Consider the following 20580-nt stretch of genomic DNA (forward strand, 5'->3'; position numbering starts at 1 on the left):
AAAATTATTGGTTAAAAACAAAGTTGTTTTGTTTATTTTATTATAATAATAATAGTTGCACAGTTAGGTTTTTTTGGTTATCGTTTACTCTTTTCTGACATTTCGGATCGCACTACAGCGTCCATCATCAGAGTTGATGTGATTTGTGTGGGTATTTATGTTACCTTATGTATCGTATTGCAGCCATCGCTATATACGCTTGTTTGTTTGAAATCTGTGTCATTTCAGCCTATGTTCGTTTATTTACATTGTAGGGACGTATGCAAATCTTGATCGCTTCTTCTCGTTCAACCAAAGCCAGGTAACCAAGCCTAAATTGCACTCACACGCTCCTTTACTATCGTATTTTTTCTGGTGTCTGTCCAATGTACACCTTAGAAGTCTAAATGAGGATTTACACCTCAGAAGTCTAAATGAGGATTTACACGATGTGCATGTAGTGATTAGTCACAGGGACTTGTCAAGAGAGGTATCATTATACATGACAGATTTAGTGAAGGCAATAAAAGGTATCAATGATAGCAGGACACCAAATGCCGAACACTGTTCAGGTGGATCGGAAGATCTGTTGACGAATAACAACGGTCCGCCTTCTTCTGACGAGTTTTCTGTCCTTACCTCTTGAAACAGGTCACAGCCGAAACATCTTACTGATCCTTTCATAAAATAACGAAATAAAGTTTTTCATTAAAGTAAATATTTTTAAGTAAACAAATTAATAACTATCGCTTTGAAGTATATATTAACCTTGTACATTACAAGCAAGGTATTGAATAATGCAACTACATATAAAAAAAAAAATTAAAAAATGTACACCTTAGGACAGTTTTTACAATTCGACTTGTAAATACCGTCTGTTTTGAGTCCCGGGTCCCGGTACTTAGCTGTTTTAGTATTATCGCTAGTACTGTCTTCTATTATATTCCTATTCAATATAGAAACTATTATATTAAATATATCTTTAATTTTAAGGCCGTGTCTAGAGGTGCTGTTTATTTTTAAAATTCCTTTTCTAAATTACTTCCGTCACAAATACGAACGGCCCTTCTGGCAGGAAGAATTTTTATGAGAACCAGTTTTTGAGATGAATAGTGGTGTGAAGCAACATGATGATGAATATTGTCTTTGTTATCATTTCCTTAATGTGTTGTGTACTGTTTTTAAGGACATTTCCACGTCGAAATTACCTCAAATATTTAGTGAAGCTACAGAAATTAGAATAAAACATAACACACTATTTAAATAAGATATATTTGGAAATCAGAGTATATAACAACATTGAACTAAGAAGTTACGTCCACGGCATATTATTTCTAAAGACATAGTATATTTTCAAATACACATTTTTAAGCTAAGGTTTAAATTAAAGAAAAACAGTTCTTAAAGATTTATATAGCTGCTAAATAATGATATGAAAATTTGAGCATGTTAGAATTAACATTAGTATAAAGTTCTATTACATGTATGCATATTGCAAAGTTCTCAAATAAAATTCTGAAATATTGTTTGTCTTAAAATACTCAATTTTGAGAAACAACACCAGATTTATGAATATGTTTTTTTGTAACGTTATTTTAACATTTTTAATCTGAGGTTATTTAGTGTTAAGACAGAATGAAAATTCTTATAAAAAAATATATTCAATTACATATTATTTAAAATCAATAATTTTTTGTCCAGATTTTTATAGTGCATTTATTTACATAAAAGAATAATAGATACGTAATTTTTTTTTTAAAACATAAAAAATATTACTGAAGAGCTTGACTTGAATTATTTAACAAAGTATAACTCAAGTCGTTTTAAATTTCATTCATAAACAAATAGGATCAGAACATATTCATAAAACAAAAATTTACTTTTAATAATAATAAAATCAATTGTATTCAATAGCAAAATAAACCACTGTCAAAGATAAAAATTCAAAATAGTCTAACATACTTCAAACAATAATTATTCATCAAGAACACTTTAATTCCACTCATTTTTATATTGTTTTCAACACAAAGTCATTTACAAATAGGAAATGTTTTTTAAAAATATTATTTTTATTATGTATGTATGTAAACACATAGTTTTATTTTGAAAACTTAATTACAAAAACGAAAAAATCTCCATTACCAATCAACATGAAGTAATTTATTTTATGGCCCACAGCGTATTCCAACAACCTGTGAGTCCATAAAAAAGAATAAATGAGCATAGTATCTTCACAGAAGTACCACATTTACGTATTAAAGTAAAGTCAAGTATATTATTGGTTTCCTATTCATAAACTAGCTTTGGTGAAGCACTGTTTGTGAGTAATACATATTATTGTTGCGCATTGAAGTATTGCCTTCTAACCAAAAAAATACCTAACTTATATTCTAATAACATTAACTTTTTACATTAAAAAAATAATAAAAATACTCTCAGCTTCGACTGTTAATTGATTACTTTTATAATATTCAATAAACTCTAAACAATATGATGTACGTTGCATACATATACCTTTAACCATTACCGTTTAGTGAGACATTAGTAGTCAATCATGATTAAAATTTATCAGTATAAAAGCGATCACTCGTAAAATTTAAAAAGCAGGTCATACATAATAAATAATACATATAATGCAAGCTAACATTTGAGCAAAACGCATTAAACGCCATATTGAGTCAAATAATAAAAAACAATTAAATAGTTATTATTTTTATTAAATTATACAAACCCATTTTGAGGTTGAATGTTGAAAACATACAACAAAAATTATTTTAAAAATAATTCACTGTAAATCTGGAGTATGTAAAAAAAGGTTCGGAATGAGGTATTGCTATAATTGGTAACTACTAAAATGTGTTCTTAAAGTATCAACCAAAAATTAATGGTTTTCATATTTTTTATCTAGACGCGTAAGACACTCAATTGATATAACTCGGAGAAATATTTATATTACAAGAAAAATATAAGTTAACTACTTTATGTGATAATTAAATTATTGCATTTCTGTTGAATAATGTAATTACGTGGGTACTAAAATACTCATAAAAATAAACATAATATGTTATGTACCTATTTTAAAAATGAATGTTTTCTATTGTGGCATGGCAAAGACCTTCTTCAAGGGGAAGTTTTGTTAGTTATTAACGTAATTCATCAAAACATCAAACATAAACAAATATCTAAATGAATATGTAAATGTAATTTGAATGGATAAATGAGAAAATTATTACATGTAGGCGATGCTTATAAATTTTTCTTATTCATAACTTAAACTCTGGCGCAACATTTCTTAGAATATAATTTCTTACTTCAAAATCAAAAATATATTCGCATTCTGAAAAATCTTCAATTATTCTATGTCCATTCAAGAAATACATGATGTAGAAAATAGAAATGTTTGACAGAAGCGACTGTCGACCATGTTAAAATACGGTAATGACGGTACTTTCATAACTAGATAGGTACTTAGTTTCTTCACATAAACTTGTAGGTATTTCGACGGATATTATTATATTTTGGTAATTGACCTGAATAAAAATAAAATAATTCTTAACTCCAACTAGGCTTAAATTTATGAGTAATTTATTAAAGTTGTAAATGTTATGCCAGGTTATAAGTACAACCAATAATTGTGATAGTCTATTACTTAGACACAGAAAACATCATTCATAATTGTAATTTTATATTGTTTCACAGAGTTATATTTTTAATAAAATTACGTAATTTTATTGAACAGACTTAAATTTCAGGTAATGTATATTTATCAATAGCAAGACATCAATGGAGCTACCATATCCGTATAATATTATCACCAAACAGTATTTTAGTTCTTAATCACAATTATGACTAATGTTTAGCGCCATTAGTTTCATTCGCCTTCTTGTATTGGTCAAACATTGATTTAATATCTCCCAGAGCTTCCTCGATCTGCTTGGCAAACTTGGAGGAGTTCTGAAAAGAAAATATACAAATTTAATTTACAATGTCAGATCATCAAATTGGAAAAATAACCACGCTGGTTTAATTTAAATAAAAAATTTACTGTACTTGGTACATTTATCATAGAAAAATATTATTATAAAGATCAAAATTTACTTTAATTTCATTGGACTTTTGTCTATACAAACGTATTCCCATAATTCCTCCCTGGATTATGGCACTAGAGCGAATTCTTTTTTACATACCAAATACAGATATCCGTCATTGACGCAACATTATGTTTTATATGATTTTTTTTCTTATTGGAGCAAGATCCCTCCAAAAGGCCTTAAAAATGTCTAGTTGGTAATTTAGTAGCATAACATTATTTATTGTTTCAGCATTTACTCTGTGAAAAAACATTTTGAATTTATTTCAAATGAAACACTTAGTAATATTTACCACATAAGAGTTTAATATATTATAACAAAACTAGTTTCAGGTATTCTGAATTACCCATCATCAGGTGTAAATATAAACTAAACTAAAATATATACACAGATTAGTACTTGGGTACTGATAGGGTCGGGTGGAAGGGGCAAGGCAATGTGCGGTGGAGGGGGTGGGGTTTTCCTAATTATGGGAAATATTGATAGCAGGGGTGATCAATTTTGGAAATATAATATTATTGATTAAAGTTTTATCTGATTTTTTTTTTGTATTTCAATATTTACTATGTTATTCATTATAATGCTTTATTTGTGACAGAATGTAACAAAATAATTTTATGGGAATGAAAAGAATGGTTTGTATCCATAATATGGTTTGCAAATTCAGAAAAACTAGTGCTAGAAAGTCTTTTGATTTTTCGGTGTTCGTTAACTATAATTTTTTTATTTCGCACAGTTTGGCCGATATATTTACTCTCACAATCCCCACACGTAATTTCATACACACCGCTTTTTTCTAAAAGTTCTATTTTCAATTTGGTTCGATTAGTTATCAAGTATTTTCCCTAAATTGTTGTTTGTATAGAACAGTACAAAATTACAAAGTGTTTCATTTTAAATAAACTAGTGGCATAATGTTCTGCTGGCGTATGTCAAGATAGACACATGCGGCATTTCGATAGTAGTAGCATTAGATAGTAGACCATGTCAGATGTCATCAGGTGATTTCCGACATCCCTTTTATTCAACTGGTAGGATAACTAACAATTTGACAAATCCAGAATGCTAAAGCGAATGAGACGCCTAACATCTCCACTTATGTCTAGTGAGCAGCTGGCTAGGTTGTGGTTACCGAGCCTTTGCTGGAACACCACACTGAATTTTCTTATCTCGTCTTTTACTAGAGACACACGTACACTTTGGTGTTTCTGGCAACCCATTGAAATATTTAAATATTGGAGTGACTCGCTGTGCCCCATGATTTTATTCCGTATTTCCACACTGGTTTACTTTGTACACTAGATTTTTTTTTCCTAGTGAAAGATTGGAGTGTCTTCATGAGCTATGCATTTGACTGAATCGAAAATTCATATCATTTCTCTTTGGAAAATCCAAAAATGGCGTAACAAGGCAAGCGCTAGAAAAACAAATCATATTACCTTCACTCTCAGAAGAGATGACTTCCCGGAAGGACACTTAAATAATGAGGTTCTTCCACAAAAGAACACCATTAAATACCTGGGAATGTATTTCGACAGAAGACTTACGTGGTAGAACCACATCAAAGCCAAGAAAGCAGTAGTAATATGAGTATTAAAATTTTCTTACAGTTATTGGGCAGCTCTTCTTTGAAGAGATATGGAAGAACACCAGGTTTTCTCCTGCGATGATGTAAGATACTCCATACCCGTCGTCAGCTACTGGTCCAAATCCACCACCAGCACTGATACATTTTGGGTATTTTTTCAAGTCCAACTTATTTGTTTGTCCTGCAAAATTTTTAATATTTTTGATTTGTTTGTGAATAAATAGATTAATCATGTTATAGTTACTGCGGATCAGTGTATGGTTATATTGACTCGGGATTGAAGAGATAAATTCAGATTATGTTTTAAAGCATTTATTATAAAGAAGATACACTAATCACATCACCACAAATTATCAGAAGTACTTTACAAATTTAACACTGAGACGAAAGTGTTTGAATAAGTGGGTCAAGTCGTGGAAAAAGCAGCGAGCTGTCAGAGCGCACGCCTTACGTATCTGAAGTTTAGTTCAGACTTTCAGGTTGGTAGTACTGACCTCCGAGTGCTTCCAGTGTCGCCAACGTATTAGAGAGCACTGGGTCACGTTCGGGAACCTCTACAACGTATTGTAAATATTATTTTGTATCCCAGCCTATTTTGCATAGAATGTACAAGAATTTTTCTACAAAATAAAACTGTAGTTTACATGTTATGTTTTAATTTAGTTTTTATTTTATTTTATTCAATTTAAAATGGCTGAACAGAATAATACTACGGAGCAAATTAAAAACTTACTAGAACTTGATTCGGATTTCGAAATAGAAAGTGACAATGACAGGTGTTGAATCGGATTCAGATAAAATCAACATAATTTAAGGAACTTCTCTCAGGAGGATATTGAAGAAGTTATTCCAGAAACTTCTTTGTCGGAAGAAATGACAATGGTTTCCAGATCATAGACAACTGACAACACATCATACTTTCACCGTTAAATATGGATATGCATACCGTGTCGAATTCATGATCTATGTCTCCAATGGTTACAAAGATACGACATCTATCAATTGTGCAAATTTGCTATTTAAGTGGATCTTACACATAGTAAATTTACAAGAGAGATTTTTCAAAACTGATTACACAAAATAAAAATACGTTTTTTTAACTTTTATGTAAAGTTGACTTTTAACAGATTCGCAACATTCACATAGACTGAACAATTATAACATAGATGGATTTTTTTTAATATTTACCATGAGGTGTTTGACTGGTAGAGAGTCTCCATGGTTCACTTAGGACTTCCTGCAAGAAGGGGGAGTCCAACTCCAAGTATTTAGATACAATATAGAGGCAGAACAGGTGACGATCTATTCCCTTCCCACACATGGCATCCTGGTAGCCAAGTTGATGGCGAGCTGATGCATCTATGAAAAGTTTCATTTTCTCGTCCAGCTTAAAAAAAAGAAAAAAGCATTAGATGATAAATGAAAAAAAAATACAACAGTAAATTTATATATATTTGAAAGCAAAACAAGCTATTTAGTCTTTTTGGAACCACGATAGGTCAGGAGATTCGATTACAATGGTGAAATACAGCACAGGCTTGAGTAAAATAATATTCAACAATGTTTGAGTATGTCCAAATGCTTGCAGACTGGCTGGATTTTCTCCCTAAGGAGTAATTCATATTAAAATTTATTGCAACAGAGAGGGAAAACATTATTGACATTATTATTGTTGAATTAACTACCTGGTAAAATAAGAAGTATAAAAATTGGAAAATTGTTTTCAGGCGTTGCCGAGTAGGTGATTTGGTTCAGCCAGATGAATCTCACCCACATAATAAAAGTTTCAGCTCCTTTACTTCACAAAAGTCAACAGATGGAAGAGTTGAGGAAATGTGGATGTTTAAACATGGGCAGAATGGTGAATGTTACACAATGTGTAAAGTGGCCACTTAAACCAGCCAATGACAGGTCATAAGCCCTGTAAATGCCTAGACTTTCATATACCCTTCTCAATAATGTTTTTCCTCTCTGTTGCAATAAATTTAAAAATAATATTGTTTTTTTTGTGATCTCACTGGGAATCGTACCATGAGGCATCTGAAAATTTTTCAATACACTGAAAGTCTTTATCAAAAATCTTGTTGGTTTCATATTTTTTTATGAAAAAGCCATAAAAACAATGCTTTTCTAAAAAGTGCTTTCTATAAAAAAAATTATTGAATTATCGTCTGGTATGAGTAAAAATGCTAGCACTATGAATTTCAGGCTACCATGTGGATGTTTACGAGTTTATTACAATTATTTTAAGAATAATATAAATTTAAAAGAATAAAACAATTGCTTGTAAACATCCACATAGCAGTTCAAGGGCGTTTGACTTTTTGCTGTAATTTCAAGGCTCACATGCTGTTAGTCAAATGTGATACCTAGTTTTTTTAATTTCGATATTTATTAACCAACTATTCCAATTTTTTACACGCCATTTTTCAAGAATTTGTTGAATTTTATTATTATCATCTTTTGTGTCTATCAACATTTGTATAGTTATTTTAGCTATTATTTTGATGTATGCTCACTCTCCGAACCATTGCTTTACCTTTACTATTGAGGAGCACGGCCTAGTGAGCTCGATGTCACTGCAACCTGTGAAGGTCTATTGTAATTGCAGTACCCTTTTCATAATTTTTACAATAATTCTCAAATAATACTTTAAATAAAAACTAAATATTTACCGTAGAGTTTTTACTCTCCATAGCCTTTACCCAAGCAGCACTCTCTATAGTGCATGGCCTGACAGTTTCAGTACGTCCTTCTCGGAATAGACGTGTCATAGATGCCTCGTACGTCAAACTGAAGCGACCTGCGTTTCTGTAGTACGCTAGCTGCAGAGCCATTTGGATAAACGCATCAGGAGACGTTCTGCACTTCTTCATAAATCCTATAAACATCATAACTATAAGATTTACATCTTAGACAAATAAAATTGAGATTGCATAACTCCATTAAGATTTACCCAAATTGTTTCATGAAGGTAAGATTGTCAGTCTTACGCTACAGGTGCCAGTCCAGGGACTACATTACTAAAATATGATAGTGTAAAAATACCTTTTTAAATAAATATTTCACGTCAACCACGTTGGGAATCCAACCCGAGATATCTTGCATGGTAGGCTAACGCGACACAACAAAATGATAACTCTTATGTAAAAATTCTAAAAAAGGAAATAGAGTAAAGATAAGTCCACCTCGTAGTGTATTGGTTGGCAAGTTCGCTACCGTGCTTAAAGTCTGGTTTGATTCTTGGCAGGGTGGATGAGAAATATTGGTAAAGGTGGTATTACTGATCACCTTACTTTTCATGTAACAAAAATGATCTAGATACTCTGCAATTCGAGTACCAATGCATAACCCTATGCACTACTGGGTTGTGATGAAAAATTGTATTATATTTACATTTAAGCGTAAGACGGATCAATAAGTGAAATATGAGGAAGTTCAGTGGTTTTTAAATTTTTTAATTCACAAATTATTTTATTCAACCTTTGCCATATCCAGAGTACATGAAGATTCTCAAGTCTAGATCGTTGACGAGCTTTTCGGCAATCTGGTAGGCCTGGGTTATGGCACCCTTATACTCCTGGCAGGTCAGGTCCCACTGTAGTCTGGTGGGCGGAGGAGGCTTCACTATCACTTCACCCTTAGAATTTCCATTCTCATCATATCTAATGGTAACAGGCATTTATTAATACAAAACAAACAAAATATGAGAAGCCAAAATCAATGCAAAACTTTTTTTGAAAGGCAAGTCAGCCAGCAGAAGTTATTTTTTATGGCGAATACTATTTTGTGAAAAAATTCTTATATGTCAACTTAAGTCAATTTAAATGGAACCATAACTTATTTTGGTATCAGTACAGAGTCTTTAGTTGTGTCCATAGCTTATGGAATGAATTACAGATTGTTGAAAAAGATTTTTTTAAAACTGATTAAATCTGAAATATATACAAATTAGAGAGGGGGGTTTGTAAAAAACAATTTAATTTAAATTTGATTTGAATCACTTATTTTCCAATTTTTTATATGCAATTTACTTTGACAAATTTCTAACTAAAAATTACACGTTTAATTAATGTTGAAACAATATTTGGATAACTTTTTTGTAAATTAATGTAAAATTCTCAGTTTCAATAAATATTAACGAATACTTATACATGCATTTGCACAAATTTTAAGCTTTATTCATGACCATTCAATAGCTGTGTAAGCAATTACTATTCTAATAACATAATAGTCATTTTCAAGAGCTTTGTGCAATTCAGCTGTATTTTATATGACAAATTAACAAAGCAGGACAAGTAGCACGACAAAATATGTAAAATTATTAAAAGATGAGATGTATCTAAAAATGAAAAAAATCTGAAAAACTAAATTACTGAAAATTTTGAATATTTATTGAGATTTAATATAAATTATTCTCAATATTGGTTTTCATTCCCAACTTTTAACACAGATCTGTTAGTTAATATGCTCGGTTAGTTAAATATGAAATAAATTAAATAATCGGTTAGTAAATACTAAAACATTAAAAAAATTATGACTTAACTTTTTTACTAATATGTAATAATTTGTAAGAAAAAAATGGTAAAAACAAGTGTTCAAGTAAACACTTCATATTTATATAATTATTTAATGTCATTTTAAGGACAAATGTTGATTATGTTTCCTAAGTTATTGCGTGCTTTTGCAGTACATACTTTTACAAGCACTGATGTGATGGATAGCAATGTAAGATATGAAAGCAGAATACAATAATAGCTTGGGTGTATTATATTTATAGGATAAAAAAAAAAACCTTTAAAAAGCCTTTGGTAAATTCAAGGTTTTGTGATTTTTTCTACTCTAAATATTATACAGTAAATATTATGTGCATAATGTTAGGTAAAGGATGTTATCTAGTTAGGTATAATTACTGATACCGTTTTGTGCACTTAATTGAAAAAAGGCTTGAACTGACATATTACTTAATTATTATTTAACAAAATAAATTATAAAAAATATTAATAAATAATATTTTTATTTTAAATAAAGAGCACAAATTGACATCAGTTATGCTAAAATAAGGAGAAAGTAATATGTTTTCAGATTACCCGATATCCATTTCGGACCATATGACGTATTCCCAAAGGTGCCCCATCACAGGAGCATCAGCCCTATAACAATTAGTGGCCATTTCAAATGAATAATTGTTATCCAATATAGAATGTTAAGGTTGGAAGTTTTACCTCTTCTAGACCAGAGTCAGTGGATTATAAAAGGAGACAGGTCAAGAATATGGGTTTACTGAACATTACATACATAGGTTACAATGTTCGATTAAACACAAACCGATAACTGATACTTTAGCCTTTTGAGTATTTTGGAGTTTATAAGCGATGTTTTATGTACATGTTTAGCCTATGGACCGTATGAAAGTCTTTTTCGAGGCTAGAACAAAGCAATCAAACCAAAAAGGCTAGAAGCTAAATAAAGTTGTTTTTCACAGTATGTATTTTATTATGTGATTTATATTTAATAGAACGATTGAACCAGGAGTCAGGCACATATAAAGCAACATATACAATATAAGCTCCTTTACAATTACACAGATAGATCACAGTACAGTAGATAAATAATGTTATCAAGCTTAAAAATACATAAATACATAAGAATACTAAATTCCAAATCCCGCATTCCATAAGACACTGAAATATAAAATATGGAAAGTGTTGTGCTATCATCCAAGACCCGTAAGAATGTATCGTGATAATATGTAAATAAATAGGTAACAAAGCAATGTTTTTTCTTGTTGCATTAATACCCACAGGTCGGATGAGGCTTCCTCCATGATCACTATTTCCCAAAGGTGAGACATCACTCCGGCATCACCCCTAAGATTAAATATAACAAAACTTAAATGATTATATGCATTAAGTGTATCCTCTATTCATGGTCTTCTTCGCACTGTTGTAGAGAATGTGAGAACATACCTACAGTGCTATCTCTTCTGTTGAATCGGCATGATCGAGTCCATTTACATAATAATTATTATTAGTTACTTTAACACTCAACTTTTGACTTTTACACAGAAGAACAAACCATGATTAAAAATGATCAAATGGAGATGATAATAATCCATGTAATAAATACCTAGTCCATATGTACATCTGTAGTTATAAACACTCAAAACACAAAGAAGAAGAAGAAAAATAAGAAAACAACATAAAATGTCCCAAGTTAGGTACAAAATTTCTTTGACGATTAGAGAAATGTGTTAAATATACTATGTATGAATATTATTTATTTCATTTATTTGCAAAATCATTGGCTCCAAAAAGGTAACAAATTATTTATATTTTTATAGATAGATATATTTTATGATGTATTTTCAAAGTTTTTTAGACAATAATTTGACATTTAAGCACTAAGAATTGAAGTAGTAACCCAGACTTTCATCATTCTCAAGAGCTTCGAGTCAGGTTTTAAGATCAGGGTTCAATTCACCTTGGAGATCTGACAAATTAACATGTGCTTAAATAATGTTAAAAATTATATACTAAATTTATGTAAGTATATAAAGCAACATTATTTATAAATTAAACATATTTTTTTACTGAAATACCACAGAATTGTAAATAAGTAAAATATGTACATATGTTTAAATACAAAAAACGGAAAATGTAACCTATATTAAAGTAAAGATAAAATAAAAATAATGTATTTTTTAAATTAATTAATTTAAAATATTGATAAATGAATAAGTTACCATGTGTGTTCTGCATTGAATCCAACCTGCAAAAAACAATTACATTTTTTATCCAATTAATACATTTAAGACATTAGCAATACATGCGCTATAAAATCTTTTTTTTTTGCATACAAGTACATAAGTCCAAATACAATTACACAATTTTGCGTTTGTCAAAATCTTTTACTGATTTGGAATATTTCATATTAAATAGTAATATGTACATAAGTCATCAATTTTCTATAACCGCAATATCCACTAACTAAAAATCAACTTATTTTAATGTCTTAGTCAGAGTATTCTCAATGTGAGAAATTATGCCGTACATATATTATGCAATACAATCGGAAGTCCAAAATTGTAGAAAATTTATTTCAGCATTCAATTATTTTTATTTAAAAATCGTAATTCTTAAAATTGTTGCAAATAATATGGAGGTGGCGGGTATTTATATCAGCGGCGGCTTTCCCTCATGTCCATTGGATCAATGAGCCCCCAAAATTTGCTATGACTTAAAAAAAATATGTACTTAATCTACATTATAAAAAAATTATATATTTATTTAATATAATGTAATTAGGTTTTATAATATTTTTTTAAAAAATCATTCATTCAAATATATAATTACCTATTAATCTTTATATCTTTATATACGTTATCTAGAATATTATTAAGAAAATTCACCGCACTTGCGCTGTCAAATTCGCCTTATCAATTTTACGTCGAATGCACGGGTCATTTCTGTAACTGTCCCAAAGCTAATGTCGTATCTCTAGATTTTCACATGAGAAAGAAAGAGATGAAACGTATCGTACATACATGAATACCGAAACATTTCGCCCAAAATTAGTTGGAACGCGGGGCGGGCATTGTCCCGGTAGAGATAACAGTATGAAACAAGAAAGATATAATAAGTTCGATAATAATAATATTATAATATTGGCATTGGTCTGGACTGGAAGAGATTTGATGATAAATGAATTCCTATATATATTTTACATACCTACGCTAAAGAAGGACGAATTCTTAATGGAAAGGATTAAAGTAGGACAGCTTATATTTCCCATCCCTTTTTACAAGATTTAAATGAGCTTTGTGAATCAACATTATTGTATTACATATCGGTAATCAGATGGCAGAAGGGACCATCTGTATTTTTGTCTATGTTTAAGTTTTCAAAAGTTTTAATTAATATTTCAGTAAATACACGCAGAAAAAAAAAAGAAATCAGAGTCATTTAGAATGGTAATTTTTTATTGAAAAGCAACACTAAAATATTTTAGTTTGTGGATTAAAGTCTTGAAATTGAGACGTATTTCAGCTTTCCTGAACATTTTTGAAAATTACAGATGGTCCCTTCTGCCATCTGACTACCGATATATTGTTGCTTGCAAGTGTACTAGTCTTTGTTAGCTCCCTGTTTCATATGCACTTAAATTATATTAACTCATAAAATTCAAATCCTGTACATTTTTAGTAGTTTCTTTGTGTTTTAAAAGTGAAATGTACTAGTAATTTTTATTTGTGGAATTAAGATGACGACAGCAGTTCAAGAGTGAAAAATGTTTTTCGATGCTAAAGCAAATTAAGACCTATTTAAGAAATTCTCTGAACCTAGATAGACTAAGTGCACTCACTATGTTAGGTAAGGAAAAAAAAAACTAATTTTCTCTCTCGTGTTTCAATGAAAATAAAAATATGTCTGATGTACAATTTTTTTTTTTTTAATTTTGTTTTATATTCAATAAGTATCTAATATAAATAGATAGTTATTGAGTATTAAGACCAAAAAATATTTAAATCATTAAATGGTATTTTGTGAATCTGTGTATCATATTGGAAACATGTATGTAGACGTAGGTAAGTATATTCATGTATTGTACAAAAAAAATTAGTGTGAAAATTATAGTACAATGCATATGTACCTATTTAGTAAAAAAAATGACCCCCCCGTTTTAACCCTTTCAGCCGCCACTGATATATATAGTCATATATTTTAAATATTACTCAATCCTTTGAGATCGTATGTTTGTTGAAACGAACACTAACTTTGGGATTTTATTTTTCCCATAATAAATAAAATATTAATGTCAGGTTTTGTTGTTTTCTAATTACTGTCTAATCTCCTCTATTGGGTCTATTTTTGCCCGCTAGATTACAATCTGTAATCCCGGCTAAAATTGCATTCACATTTTGACAATTCGCCTCTTGTTAGATCATCTGATTCCTTCCATTATTATTTGCATGATTATTTAAGGTCAAATTCCAACTGTCATGTGACCTTATACATTTACATTGATGTATTTCAAGAAACGTTTTCATTTTAATTGTTATTTTTTATGTAATAAAACACCCTTTGAAACCTAACGTATGTTCAAACTAACATATATAAGACCTCTAAATTGTAAGGAAAAAAATACACAACCAAAATTTTCAAATAATTCTCTTATATCAAATATTTTTACAACTGCCAGAGTTAATTGAGTTTTCAAAGGGTTAATAACAACATTATCTGCAATAACAAAAAAAAGTTTTAAGACAGATTTTCACACTGTAGAATTTAGATTTATTTTTATTGCAATTTTTTTGGTATACATAAAATTTGATCCATACCCTGCCATTCGATCCAAAGCACAGTGTGAAAGATTTATCAAACCATCTGTCATAACCCTTTCCGTGCAGAAGGATACGACCATATCTGTCCAACTTGCTAGGATCACTCTCATCAAACTCATAAGGAATATCATCTGTAAGAAAACAAAGAGTTATTTTCAGTTTAACTAAAAAAGTAAGTGAAAAATTGCAAGTAAATTTATTTTAAACAATGAAACAAAAATAAAACAAGGAAATAGGTTATAAAATAAACAATAAATCAAATATAACAATCTTGCTTAAAAAAAAATCAGGTTCTTGAGTTTGGTAAGTGGTTTCACATAAACATAAATGTTCTAGAGATACCAATAGCAGTGAGTATGAAAGAGCAATGAGGTGAAAGAACGCAAAAGGCGACTGATTGAAAAGGAAGGTATAAGAATGTCTGCCCATTTTCATGAAAATATAAAACTTTTTTGGAAAGAGGTGAAAAAAACAAAGAATCCTATGAAAGTGGAAGCATAAAAGTGATTAAATCAAGAAATAGTCAAATGATAACGAACAATGAAGAGCCGAGTTTCTCCAGGGTGTGCTCGGCTACAACAGTTAGTTTAAACTAGAAGGAATGTATATTTTTTTTATTTAAATCTTAAAATAGGGCACACATATCATACATTATGTTATGTGTGTTCTAATAATAACATTGCAAATATATTTAATTTATAAATTGTTTATCACATATGTCTTGACCATTATTTTAAATTTTGATATGTTTTTTTCTTCATAAATATTTTTTTCCATTTCGTAATACTTTTTAATTGCTTTAAATAAAATTGAATTTTGTGACTTTGCCTTTTTCCTAAATGGAAGTCTAATTTTGTTCTTTTCTCTAGTATTGTGATTGTGTTCATGCTGGTTCGGATCAATTTTTTTCCAAAATTCTGTTTTTTTATTAGAGTACACATTTTTAGATTGTCGCACGGTATGGTCGATAATCCTGAGATTATGCTGAGCATTGGTTTGTATGTTCGTAAGACATATTCCATATAAGACAACGTCAGCATAGATGGTTTCATATTCCAATATACAGGAACAACTTGCCGATGGCTATGCTGTTGAAAGGGCTACCGCTATGCTGAACAACATCACTCTATGGAATGAAATGCTCTCTCACCAGAAGGACAAAACTGTGGGAGTGAAGTGATGTTTCGGAAAAAAACTTAAAAGCCGCCTGCTCTCTAAATCGTTTGAATAAATCCGTAGCACGTGATGACAAAATATTTTTTTTAACTTTTAAATTTGAAGTCATGTTGAAATCAGTATTTATATAATCACTTTGTAAACCGCTCGAGGTATTATACAAAAAAAAATGGCTATGTATAAGTTATCCATAATAATAATAGCAATTTGCTGTGAATTACTTGTTTTATAAGTGTAAAAATAAGTTTTAAAACAATAATAATTATTTAATGGACAATCTGCATAAAACAAAATGGTGAAGACATAAAATATTTATTACTTAATCATAAAGCAATAAGGAAATAATATTAAGATTGTCATAAAATATTTTAACTATTCATATAAAATGTGATTAATTTAACAGAAATCTATTCTCAAAAATCAATCTTTGTTCCAAGTGCATATTCTATTTCATATAAGTAATCATTTGAACTGATAATAATAGATAGTGTGTACCAAATAAATTGTCTGGTATGGAGTAATAAATTACAAAGTAGATAATTAATAACTCTTATGTACTTTAACCTCTGCTCATAAATTGAATATATGATTATATTGTTTTGATTTAGCTTACAAATATGTAATGACATTTGGACTATTCAGATTGATAAAATGGAGCTTATCAAAATGAGGTAAAATAATAAATATTTTTTCCCACCTAAATATACACTAGGACAAACCCAAATAAACAGCTTTTAAAAATGAAAGTTTGTAAACATTTCAATAACTATTATCGGATTAGGTATATCAAAGTCTTAATAGAACAACCGATGGCTTAAAACATGATCAATAAAAATATTGACTTTCTTAAAAAAAAATACATTCATCGAGTATGCTGGCACGATAGATCTTTTCAACGAAACAAAATATTGTTTTAAAAAACATATCAAAATTGCGATGGAGACGTCACAAGAGCAAAGTTTTTAGTTGCTATTATTCATTTTATTTATTAGTTTTCTTTCTTTTATAATTAATTATTTATATGTGCGCGTATGTATGAGTATTTGTGTATGCATATATGTATGTTTATGTGTGCATATGTAATTTAAATTATAGTATTTTTATAAACCTCACTTTTAATTTAGGAAACTGTTTTTTTTTTTACATATCACATTTTAGGATATAATAGGGTATATCCCCACAATTAACTGTTAACATTTGACCTGATCTGAGTACTTGATTGATCTAGCAAAATAGTTATTTTACTATTTTTAGTATGAGTACTTGATTGATCTAGCAAAATAGTTATTTTACTATTTTTAGTAACAATCAAGTAATCGGCAAATGCAGTGAATAAAATGTTAACAGATCTCAGCACGCTCCAATTAAAACATGTAAGTGCTCAAGATAAACGGATAGTAATTACATAAAATAATATTATTTAAGTATTTTGATATCGCAACAGTATGGGAATTTTATCAGCATTAACAAAACTTTGACACAATAGCAATATTTTTAATGTGGACAGTCACAAGGAAGAAATTACAAAAATCATGTTTTGAAAAAGCAAAGATCTGGCATCCGATAAATCAATTTATTAGTTGCACAAAGCTGAAACTCATACAATATCTGACTTACAGTATAACTCATTACTGTTGAGAATCTCTCATCATTTTTATGTTTTAAAAGAATATATTTCTCTGGTATCAGTTTAATACCAAATTCAAAACCATGATTTATGTAACTTTGCCTTTATAACCGTTCCTGATTTCAAAAGTATAATTGCATTTTACATAATAATAATTGTCAATTTTTAAAGCGCCAGTTTTACGCAATACATGTTATAATTTTAAACATAAAATGTCATACAAGAATGATTAAAATAAATAAATAATCAGAGCATCACGTTTAATAATGTTTATCAAATTTTGATTTCACTGAACCAAATACAAAAGAGTTAGGATTTATTGATAGGTTATACTGACCCAGAGAAACTGTGAACACAGCAGTCTCGATCATATGTAGCGATGTGCGGTTGAAGCCCTTATTGAAAACAGTCTGGCGAATGTGCGCCCAGTGGGAACGCTCTCCGGCAGTAAGGCAAGCCAACTTTTCCTCTCCTTCCAATGGCTCAGAAGTATCATCTAGGATTGCTTGGATTTGGCTAAAGAAATAAACAAATTAGGGAGGACAGAGAGAAATTTGTTAAACGATGTCAGATACATTTAAGAAACAATTTTTAATTTTTAAGGTGCATTAAGTCACACATTTATTCATTGTTTTAATGTCGACATGAATAGTAAATTCTTTCCAGTCCCAAATTCCAAGCAATTTTTCAAAGGGACAATCTATAATAGTGTATAAATTTGGTGTTTCTCTGTGGTTAGGTTCCAAGTGCATTAGGTGCATATTTAGGTTTTGTAAATAAAATTTATATACATAAATATTATTACTTCCGAGTTTCCGAAATAAAGATGCTCGGTAAAGCTAATAAAGCCCCATAACTAGTGTTTTACGAGTATGAATGTTTCTAAAGTCTGTCAATGTGGATATGCACCTGGATCGATAGCAACTTACACTTGAATTTCAGCAGGTTTAAGCAGACGTCCTCGGTGGTAAATCAAAACTTTGAAGTAACGACCCTTGTGGTAGACCACAATATGGTTGCTATCTTGATAATGCACTATCTTGTCACTCTCCACTCCTGGAACGCGAACTGTGTTGAATATGCGTTCATATTGCCATGAACACAAAGGCACCATACCTTGCACCATGATCTGAAAACAATATTACAGAAATAATTATTTATTAGCTTTTGTAATAATATATAATATTCGCCATATCATTTATAAGAAATCTAATTAAATAACTAATAAATTATTCCTGTCAAAAATAAATAAGAACAGATATTGATAAATTAAATATCTAATGTAATTTTATCAGTGATCTTCGTAATGTTAATAAAGATAAAAATATTTATTTATTTGTGTGCCCTACTAAAACAAAGGCTGTAAATTATATAATATGGTGTAAAGTGTAAAAAAAATTACATGAGTCGAATTTTAAACAAAGAATACCTTCTTAACTAGTTTAAGACTAGCATATACAAAGAATCTCACTATTCCACAGCACAATTTAAGCCTAAATAATATTTTATATTTCCGTATATGTTATATTAGTAAAACTATAAATCACACAAATAAGTTATAATGTAAAATAACATGATTTAATTTTATATTCTTTAAAAAATGTGTGACATAGTAAAAGACATTAAGGTATACTCAATATAATCATCATTTGTACATATCACAGAAGGTCATTGCATACTCGTACATGTAAAACGATTAGGTTAAGTACGTAAATTAATAGATATTAACAAATAGGCTCATTAGAATAAAAATAATTTATGAATCAAGATCTATAGACGATTTTCTAATTACAATAATGAATCTTTCAAGTTTGTTAGTGAAAATTCTTGGTAGAAGTTCATTGTAATTTATTACAAAAATAAAAATATATAAACCCATTCCATATTCATATTGCTCCTAAAGGGGAAACATTAGATAAATTTGAAACCCTTTAAATCAGTGAATAAAAAAATAAACCCAGCGTAAAATGACTTAATAAACAGCTAACACATATTTGTTCTCTATTGCTGTGCCCATTATAATGAATTTACTAATGATTTTTTAATACATTACTTTTCAGGCATCCAAATTGACAATCATTAGGTTCACCGGGGTGGGATAGTAAAGAACTTGATAAAAGAGCCACAATAATATTGATTTATTTTGGATAATTTTCATAGCGCTATTTTTGTGGAAAATCACCTCAACGGCGCTGTACAATAAACATCCCAACACATCCTGCAGCTACAGAACGCATGCCTATGCGTTCTGTAGCTGGTTAGGGTTTTAGTTCCCCTTTTCCAGTAGATTATTTTTAATAAAAAAAATACATAGGAGCTACATAAAAACAGGTCTTGTAGCTACAGAGCGATATATGTTTTTAAACTCATTATATAAACTCATGTTTCAATTATAACAAAATGGTACTTCGGGCAAAAAAAAAATCAATGCATAATTTAGCTTTGTTTTGCTTAAATTACACATTTAAAAAATTAAAATTAAATTTATTTCTTTATATAATCACTTTGCAAAGCGTCCTTGAAGTATTATATTACGAAAATGGCGCTATATAAGTTATCTATAAAAATAATTAATTTTAGTATTTGCATGTCGGTGTAGTGAGTATCCTGACAAAGAGACGGTACGTCTCGAAACCGGTATATATAAAAAAGTCAGTGAGTGGTTATATACTAATATTTACTAACAAATTCAAAATAATTAAATTCAATTACCATTACATAATTTTGAATTTATTATTCTTGTTATTTTGCATAAATAGATACCATTTTATTATAA

The 20580-nt window shown here is 29.6% G+C and overlaps 1 protein-coding gene across 2 annotated transcripts in view; it reads right to left on the bottom strand.

Moving 5' to 3' along the window:
- Positions 1 to 1234: 1234 nt before the first annotated feature.
- The window catches only part of whd (carnitine O-palmitoyltransferase whd), an 85367-nt gene continuing 66021 nt past the window's right edge, over positions 1235 to 20580 (bottom strand). The window contains exons 7-16 of one of the 2 annotated variants that reach the window (XM_088224387.1): positions 18734 to 18933; positions 18142 to 18320; positions 14999 to 15132; positions 12404 to 12429; positions 10749 to 10811; positions 9142 to 9323; positions 8334 to 8539; positions 6847 to 7045; positions 5679 to 5839; positions 1235 to 3933 (exon numbers count right to left, since the gene is read on the bottom strand). In XM_088224387.1, coding sequence (XP_088080513.1) covers positions 3829 to 3933; positions 5679 to 5839; positions 6847 to 7045; positions 8334 to 8539; positions 9142 to 9323; positions 10749 to 10811; positions 12404 to 12429; positions 14999 to 15132; positions 18142 to 18320; positions 18734 to 18933 — 1455 coding nt within the window. In that variant the 3' untranslated portion in view covers positions 1235 to 3828. Of the gene's footprint in view, positions 3934 to 5678; positions 5840 to 6846; positions 7046 to 8333; positions 8540 to 9141; positions 9324 to 10748; positions 10812 to 11462; positions 11529 to 12403; positions 12430 to 14998; positions 15133 to 18141; positions 18321 to 18733; positions 18934 to 20580 lie in introns of both variants that reach the window. The other variant, XM_088224386.1, reaches the window with a different exon arrangement.

Source organism: Micrasema longulum, unplaced genomic scaffold, assembly GCF_059751315.1.
Source record: "Micrasema longulum isolate JH-2025_06_02 unplaced genomic scaffold, ASM5975131v1 h1tg000281l, whole genome shotgun sequence".
Taxonomy (NCBI): Eukaryota; Metazoa; Arthropoda; class Insecta; order Trichoptera; family Brachycentridae; genus Micrasema; species Micrasema longulum.